The sequence below is a fragment of the Vombatus ursinus genome, unplaced genomic scaffold (genome assembly GCF_900497805.2).
Source record: "Vombatus ursinus unplaced genomic scaffold, bare-nosed wombat genome assembly UNPS02009918.1, whole genome shotgun sequence".
NCBI classification, from domain to species: domain Eukaryota; kingdom Metazoa; phylum Chordata; class Mammalia; order Diprotodontia; family Vombatidae; genus Vombatus; species Vombatus ursinus.
The window spans coordinates 873,455-882,208 of record NW_020949696.1 but is presented as its reverse complement, the minus strand read 5'-3'; the positions used below and the strand labels follow the sequence as shown (position 1 = coordinate 882,208).

General features: G+C 53.8%; 2 protein-coding genes across 8 annotated transcripts in view; both read right to left on the bottom strand.

The window, feature by feature from the left end:
- KCNN1 (potassium calcium-activated channel subfamily N member 1) overlaps positions 1–1,366 on the bottom strand; it is a 36,458-nt gene extending 35,092 nt beyond the window's left edge. For all 6 annotated transcript variants that reach the window (XR_003568344.1, XM_027853237.1, XM_027853238.1 and 3 more), the window contains exon 1: positions 1,337–1,366. Coding sequence is in view for 5 of the 6 variants with exons in the window: in XM_027853237.1 (XP_027709038.1) it covers positions 1,337–1,351 (15 nt within the window). In the remaining variant the exon portion in view is untranslated. The remainder of the gene's footprint in view (positions 1–1,336) is intronic.
- A 3,575-nt stretch (positions 1,367–4,941) lies between these two features.
- CCDC124 (coiled-coil domain containing 124) overlaps positions 4,942–8,754 on the bottom strand; it is a 39,445-nt gene continuing 35,632 nt past the window's right edge. For both annotated transcript variants that reach the window (XM_027853210.1, XM_027853211.1), the window contains 2 exons: positions 7,519–7,633; positions 4,942–7,306 (listed from right to left, as the gene is read on the bottom strand). In XM_027853210.1, the coding sequence (XP_027709011.1) occupies positions 7,102–7,306; positions 7,519–7,633 (320 nt within the window). In that variant the 3' untranslated portion in view covers positions 4,942–7,101. The remainder of the gene's footprint in view (positions 7,307–7,518; positions 7,634–8,754) is intronic.

Sequence of the window (8,754 nt, the reverse complement as noted above, 5' to 3'; positions counted from 1 at the left end):
GGGGGGGGAGGGAGAGGGAAAGAAGGGGGTTAGACAGACAGAAAGATAAGAGAACAAAGGGAATATGAGAAAGAAGGTGGGCATCTGAATATGGAGGTGTGTGAGTGACAGAACACAGGGATATGTGTGTGTGTGTGTCTGTATCAGAGAGAGAGACAGACAGAGAGAGAGAATGGGTGTGTGAGAGAGAACACAAATGGGTGTGTGTGTCATGTATCAAAGAAACAACAAGGGTGTTTAAGGAGAGAATATGACAGTGAAAGAAAGAATATACAAGGGTATGTGGAGAACTATAAGGAGGGGTGAGAAAAAGAAACACAATTGTGCACATGAGAGAACAAGGCTGTGTAATGTTGGATATGAGATGGAAATCAGAGGGTGAAAGAGAGAGGACACAATAGTGTGTGTGTGTGTGTGTGTGTGTGTGTGTGTGTGTGGGAGAGAGAGAGACAGAGAAAGAGAAAGAGAGAGAGAGAGAGTTTGCATGGGGGTGTGTTCTCTTTCATGCTAATGAAAGAGAACACAAAGATGGGGGAGACAGCACAAGGGCACCAAAGGAGAATATGAGGGTCGGGAGAGAAGGAAAATGTGAGGCTGTGTCCAGGATGCCACATGTGTGTATCTGAGTGGGCGCTGGGGATGGCACACACATGAACAAAGCAGGCAGAGGGGGTGAGAAGGGCTGAGTTGTATGGGTTCAGTGCTGGCCAGGAAACAGGGTAGGGTAAGATGCCAGGTATTCATTGTGTCAGGATGCATGTGTGTATGTGTTCAAGCACATGTGAGTAGGCGTGTGTGTGTGTGGGGAAGGTTCAGGAAAGAACATGTGGTGAGAGGGTGATAGAGGGTGTGTGTGTCTGTGTGCAATAGAGAAAGAGCAGGAGATAAGACACAAGGGGTCTTAGGAACCAGCAGGTCCAGTTCCCCAAGTCTGCAGTCCAAGAGAAACAGGCTAGGGGAGCCAAGACACTTGTTCAAGGTCACAGAGACAGCAGTAGGATCCTGGTCTGCAGACTCCCAGCCCAGGGCTCTTACCTTCCTTCCACTCCCCTCCCCCTTTCCTCCTCCATCCATCCTCCCTCCCATCCACATCCCATCCCCCTTTCTCCTGACAAGCTGGCTGTTGCCTTGGCCAGCTACCAGCTTGGGGAAGGGCCTTTCTCCAAGAGTCCCGGCATCTTCCACATCCTAGCTGATTGTGGCTCTATATTCCTCCCTTTCCTTCATCCCCCTCCCTATAACTCCCTTGTCTTCCTCCCTTCAGGAAACCCTCCCTTATCACAGAACCACAGACTCTCAGACCTATGCCTGAAACAGACTCTGTTTTATAACCTACCTGCTCAGTGGTCATCCAGCCTTTGCTTGGAGATATCTAGTGACAGAGACCCCACCACCTCTGGAGGCAGCCCACTCCACTTTGGAACAACAGCTCTCATTGTTAACAAGTTTTCCTTGAAATCAAACCCAAATCTGCCTCTTTGCAAATGACACCCATTCCTTCTAGCTCTGTCCTCTGGGGCCAAGTATAAGTCTTATGAATGCCCCACAAATACTTGATGGCAGCTGTCATGTCCCCCTCATGTTTCCTTTTTCTCCAAGCTGTGATTGATCCTTTTACAGTAGCACGAACTCAAGGCTCTTCAGCAACCTGATTGAGCTCCTCTGGCTGATCTGTACTTTATCCTTGTCTAATCATTTACTAAAATTCGGGTCCTGTAGCCTAAAATATTCCAAACGGGGTATGACCATGGAAGAGGGCAGGGGAACTAAACATCCCCCGGGTGCTGGACCCTATTCCTCCATCCTACCATTAAAGGCATTGGCTTCTTGGGCTGCCGCCAAAGGTACCTTGAAGTCCAATAAGACTCGGGCTTTTCTGATGAACTGTTGGAATGGCTAAGCCTCTTCTATCTTGTGGTTCAGAAGTTGATTCTTTGGACCCAAATGGAAGAATTTACATTTGGTCCAGCCCCACCCATGGTTTCATCTTCCTAGATCGGTCTATCCTGTCCTGATCCAGTTGAGCTCAAGAACCGTGTACTAGGTGTGGCTCTACTATGTGCACGGAGCCTGTGCTCATCCTTTTGGGATGTTCTACATTTCCTATTTTTCATTATTAAAAAATCCCTTGGGAGCTCGTCTCCCAGGGTCCAGACAACTCGCTGGGGGTGGGACTTCCTATTTCTCTTGATGTGTCAAGGTTACCAGAGGAGAACTTGGGCTGTTCCAGGGCTATCCTTGGCTCTCACCGTATGGGAACAGCCCATTTTAGCGCATGCATTTCTTTGATGACTTCCTTTCCACGATTTCCCCGGGTGTTTCCTCCTCTGTCATGTGTTACAGTCCATTCATGCCACCCCTCCAGGGCTCCACTGCCACTTGGGGGTGGGGGGGAGTTAGCTTCAGTTTCAATTATTGGCTCCCATAACAGGACGTTGAAAGCATAGCAATGTTTAAAACATGGACTGTGGTTTCGTGGAGAAGCTCGGGGTCCTCCAGCGCCTTAGCCCGTCTCTCTGACCAGCAGGCCACCTCCTGCCCTCCATCCACTTGGCTGTCGAAAGAGTACAGATCCCGGGGACGCTCCACTGGAGACTTCCCTCCAAGTGGACCTCAACGGTCCTAACTTTAGTCTCCCGTCCCCATTGCCCCTACCCCCACCCCCACCCCGGTCCTCGCGCAGCCGTTGGGGGAGGGGGACGGCGGACAGCCCTTCCCCTCAGGCCCGGCTGTGTCTTCTGCCGAGCTCTCCGCCCCTCCCCCGAACACCTGCGGGTCCGCGTACGCAGGAGGGGAAGCCCCGGCTCGTGAGCCTTGGGCCCTCGCGCAGGCGCCGAGTGCGCCTGGCTTCCCCCGAGCAGCTGAGCAGCCGCCCCCGCAGCCTGTCAGCCGAGGCTCCCAGTCGTCATGGCAACAGGCAGCCCCGCCGGGATGTACCGCGGTGGGGAAGGGGGGGAGAAGGGAATCTCATAAGAAAAGAGCGAGAGCCCCCCGCCCCTCCCCCACTCTTTTTCAGTTCCCTTCAGTCTTCTCCTTTCAGCAAATCAATAATTCATCCTTGCTCCGGTTTAAGCCAGTTCCCCCACCAGCCCCCTCGAGACAGACTGCAAAAAGGGTATGGGGGTGGGGGGATTCCCCGGCCCGGGGGCGGCGCATGCGCGTGGGCCCGGGGATTCCGCGCGGAGGATGCCGCAGTGCGGGGGGGGGGGTAGGGCGGAGGGACTCCTCATGCTGGTGCCACTGCCGGGGAGGCCCCCTCACGTTGCTAGGGCGCCCCTAAAGCCTCTTCATTCGCCAGACATCCCCCAACGCACGTGTACGGTCGTGAATCTCCGTGTCTCCCCCTCCTGCAATGCTGGGCCCCGTGGAGCAGCCCCGTGTCTCCTCCTGATCCATTCCTGGGCCTCTCCCTCACGTCTCCTTCTCCAACTCTGGGCAACCCGCCTGCGTCCCCTCCTCCGTCCCTCCAGCATGCTTGTGCTTCCTCGAGAGGTCTCCTCTCTCCCCCCACTACAGCCCCAGCTACCCCCTTCCCATCCTCGGGTGTCCCCCTCCGCCATATTTCCCCTTCCTTTGTCCCTGGATCTCCCCCCCCCCCACCATCTCCCCTCTCCCTGTTGGCCCTCGGAGCCCCGCAGTCCCCGCCACGTCACAGCAGTCCCTTCCCACCCCTCCCCCTCCCCGGCAGGCCCAGCGCTAAGGGAAGCCCTGGCTCGTGAGCTGAGCGCTTTGCGCAGGCGCCCTACGAGTCTGGCTTTCCCCAGCTTCAGCCGCCCCCGCTTGCCGGCCGAGGCGCCCCATCGTCATGGCAACGGGCAGGCCTGCAGAGACGAAAGGGGGTTACCTAGCCTTCCCTTAAGCTCACTTCACAGCACCCCCACCCCACCCGCGGGGATCAATAATTCATCGTTGCTCCGGTTTGAGCCGGTTTCCCTAACCGCCTTCGCTGAAGGACTGCAAAGAGGGGGGTATGTGTGGGGATTCCCCGTCCGGGGCGGCGCATGCGCAGCAGCCGGGGATTCCGCTCAAGGATGCCGCAGTGCGAGGGGAGGGGGCGGGGCGCCTCGTGCTGCTGCCGCCGCTGTGAACCTTGATCGCTTCCCAGGTCTTCCCCAAAGGCTTTCCCGTCGCACCACCCCCAACATACCTTGACTCCAATTAATATTTCATTTTATCCTCACAAGGGCCTAGGGTGGTAGATGCTATTATTATTCCCATTTTACAGATTAGGAAGCAGAGGCAGGACTTGCCCAGGGTCACACAATGTACAGGTCCAGAACTCTATCCACTTAACTACCTACCTGTCTCCAAATGGACTGCCACCATTTGTTACGTGCCTGCCAAGGCACCTGGTGACACAAAAGTGGCAAGGGAAGTGTCTGCCCTCATAGGGGAGGAACAGGTTTAGAGAAGGAAAGGGATAAACATTTATATAACAGCTATTACATGATTTTTACAAGTATCTTATTTGATCCTCACAATAATTCTGAGATATAGGTGCTATTATGATCCTCACTTTACAGGTGAGGAAACTGAGGCAAACAGGCTAAGCAGCGCCCAAGGGCACAGCCAATATGTGTCTGAGGCCACATCTGAGCTCAGGTCTTCCTGAGGCCAAGATCACCAGCCAGCTGCCTCTGGAAAGGCAATGTCAAGAGGGATTCACTAACTCACAGAATATTAGAACTGGAAGAGGCTCTCATCCAGACATGAGGTCATCCTCACCTGAGGGCCCCATTCCCTCTCACAGGCTGTAAAAATCACCCACTTAGTCCATTTGTTAGGCTGTGTCTATGTTGCTCTCCCCATGGGAGGGGAATTACCTTGCCTGAAATCCAATGCTTCGACCAGGGCTCTTGCAGAAACTGCCATCTGCCCCTGTCTGGAGTTCAACTGTTATGCAACAGGTCAAAATAGGACACAGATAACCAGACACCTACGCAGGTTTGGGACCCAGTTCTGTTTATTTAATGAATGGACTGCACACTGAGCACCTATCGTGTGCAGGGACCTGTTCTGGGCTACATCAGGAGGGGAAGACAAAGGATGATTGACCATCCATTGAGAGCCCTTGGGGGAGCTCTCCAGCTAGCTGGGGAAAGACAGGGGGCACATTTAATAACTGCAATAAAAGAGAATGAGATAAAGATGGCAGGAAGGGCCCAGACATGAGGCTGTGGATCTAATTTACTTCTTCCTGGGGAGTGGGGTAATTGGAGAACTTCCTAGCATGGACCTTGCAGAATAGATAGGATTTCAGCATGGAAGGGACAATAAATATTCCGGGTGTGGAGAACAGGTTTACCCACCAAAAGACTTTCTTTTTTTAGCCCCTCCTTCTGTTCCAGCTTCCCTTGGGGACCCTCTGGTCCCTCTCTCAGCCTGGGGAGCATAAGGTTTACTCCAAATTCCCTGGTTCTTCCAGGGTTAACCCTCCAAACAGCCTAGGTCCTTCCTAGGGTGAACCAAAAGGGAAGAAGTCTCCTGACACTGAGCAGGGTAGGCTTCAGTCTTGTCCTTTAGTGGTGTTCAATTGTCTGCAAGTTAAAACCAAAAAGAAACTTTTTTCCCCCCTCTGATGAGGGAAAAGGGAGAAAAGGTGAGATGGAGCCTGAGAGCTATGCAGAGTGGTCACTCCACCTTCACCCACTTGCTCCATTCCCTGGCCTTCTGCCAGTGCTGGAGGTGACCTTGCAAGAAAGGTGACAGACTCTGATGCCCTTAAAAACTTGAGGGTCCCAAAGTGCAAACGCTTTTTAGAGGCAGCAGCCATAGCCTTCTACAGCCCCAAATCCACACACCAAGCCCTTGAGAAAAGAGGAAGCCCTTGGTGGGAGCAGGGAGCAGTAGCTGGAGAGCAGAATCTCTCTAGTGCCAGGGAGGTTTCTGGCACTAGCTAGGCCCAAACCAGTAGGGACAACTCTAGGCGGGGGCTATCCCTTGGCAAGTGGTGGCCACTGGACCATGCCCCTTAGGTTTTAGTGGGCAGGGAGGAGGGGGAAGGGGAAGGTAGCCAGTAAGCTATGTGCTACCATGACCAGGGAATCTCTGACCATCCCTGAGGGGTGGGAGGCAGGGGAGAGAGGGCACTTTTACCTCCAGGATTTTAGTCTGTGGCTACTGATCCTGGAGTTGGAATTAAGCAAAGTTAAAATAATTTGTTATGAAAAAAAAAATTAAATACCCCCCCCCCCCCAATCTTTTATTGGCTAGAGTAGCTCAGATTTGTTGCCCACAACCGCCAGTGGGAAAGAAGGAAGCCCCACAATGAAGGCAGTTACTTAGCTCCTTGGAGGCCAGCTTCACCGGTTACTGAACCTGCTCAGGAGGAATTGGGGACATAAGTAAAGTTGGCAGAAACCCTGTGGAAAGCAGATGACCAGAGGGAGGGGGACGTGGGGTGTGTTGGTAACTGGTCCATCCAACTAGCGTGGAGGAGGTGCCTAACCTATGTAGCTGTGGGGTCACAGTAGAGTAGAAAGCCAGGGATATATGCCTAAGTCTCCCTTAACTTCTTCAGCTTGAAGTTCAAAGATCAATTGGGAGAGGAAGAACTAGGATCTAGACCTCAGTTCTGTTAGAGGCCCTGATCACCTGGGACAGACAACCTCACAGTTTAAGAGAGGAAGAAAGCCCTTTTTTCCCCTGCTCTGCCAAAGTCAGCGAGGCCTGAGAAATTGATGTTGAGCTGTGGGGCCCTGCAGATGAAAGCTAAAGAGGTCTATTCCCACCCCACTCCCAAAATGAGGTGAGGGGGGCAGTGGGGGGGAGGGAGGGAGAGAGAGAGAGAGAGAGTGATCAGTGCTGCCACGCTGGGTCAGGAAAATTGGGATAGGGACCTCTCTGCCCTGAAGTCAGAGAAGGGCAGGGCCTTCTTCCCAGGGCGGCAGCAGGAAAGGAACCCTGGACGGTGGTGACTCCTCTTTTAATCAGTAGTGCTGAGAACAGGGGAGAGAAATGTGTTTAAAAAAGAATTCCACTAGTTCTATCTGGAACTGTTCTTCCCCATCCTCCCAACCCTGAATCTGAGGGCCTGAGACCCCGCGGTGCAGGCTAGGATGGGTCCCCTCTCTTCCCCTGCCTGTTTCCATTCCCCAAGTTCTATTTCTGGGCATTGTAGGCCATGGTCCGCTGGTTCATGGGGTTGTCAGGGGACCTCATCCACTCCTTCTTCAACAGCTGTTTCAGCTGGGATAGACGCATGTTGGGGTTCTCTTTCTTCAGTCTTGGCAGGTGCAGCTCCTCAAAGGCAGTAAAAGCAGCTTTCATGCGGCGCTCGGGGTGGCGGTCAGAGTCGTCACTGACACTGGAAGGGAGATGTGGCAGGAGGTAGGAGGTGAGGGCTAAGCCCAGGAGGAGGGGATGGCAAAGGGAAGGCCCAAGTGCCAGTGGAGTCAGCCAGTGCAGGCAAGCTTCCCTCCAGGGAGGAACCCAGGGAGAAAGACGTCTGCAGCAGCCCCTGGGGACAAGAAGGTAACTGCCATCCCGCCCCATTCCCCGGGGAAGCCCACCAGGCACCTGAGGGCAGCGATGGCATCTTCGATTGTTCTGGCTTCCACGCTCCCCTCCTCGGGGACGCGCCGGTTGACGTTCTCCTCCAAGGGTACTTCAAGGTGACTTTTTGGTTTGTCCACTGTCATAGAAAGAATGGATGGAGAGGGGGGGCATTTTAGAAAGGAGATTATGGTGGTTGGTATATGGACAAGGGGGTCACAGTACAGGTAAGCTAGCAGTTCTGAGGGAGCCTGGAGACTGCCCAGAGTAGGAGGCCTGCCTACAGGAGGGCCTTTCCTGCAGCCTCAGTGTTAGCACCACACTCCCCCACACAGGATGTGAGGTCCTCGAGGGCAGTTCCCAGCACAGTACCTGGCACATAACACACACTTAACGAATGCTTTTCCAAGTTGTGTCTGTCTCCAAGAGGCGGATGTATGAGAGGCTAAGTGCACTTAATTTTCCAGGCTCTCTGCCTGAATTGACTGCTCTCCCCTCTGGGTCCCCTGGCTGGGCCAGGCTCAGTGATGAAGGCAGCACCCCATCCCCCCACTTTGGGCAGCCAGCTTCGTCCTTCTGCTGGTCACGCAGCAGCCTGTGCTCCCATCCAGTCTCAGAGGTGGAGATCTGGGGTATCTAGGGGGCCAGGAGGGGAGGACAGCTGCTTTGGTGGTCCACACCCCCGGGAGCTGCTGCTGCCCAATCTCTGGAGGGTAGATGTTGGAGCTTCTGCGGCCACTGACCCTTCTGGGCAAACTTTTCAGCCAGAGCCCTTGATGTGACCCTCTAGTCTCTCCCTTAGGCTAGGGAGCACTCCAGCACTTCTGGGGAGGCGGCATGGTTCAGTGGAAAGAGAAATGGGCTTAGAATCCAAAGAACTGGGTTCAAATCAGACTCTGCAACTTATCAGCCATGTGGCTTTGGGCAAACCCTTTCCCTTCCTAGGCCTTAACTTCCTCTTCTATACAGTGAAGGAGCTGGACTAGATGGTGTCTGAAGTGTCCCAGTCCACGGCCCACTTTTGACCTGCCCTTTGGGACTTTCCAGCACACACTCTGTGATCCAGTGATTCCATCTCCTGACTCTGGCCATTTGCACTGGCTGTTCCCCATGCCTGAAATGCTCTCCCTCCTGGCTTCCCTGACCTAGCTAAAATCCCACCTTCTACAAGAAGCCTTGATGCAGTTGGGGTTAAGTGACTTGCTCAGGGTCACACAGCTAGTAAATGTCAAGTGTCTGAGGTTTGGATTTGAACTTAGG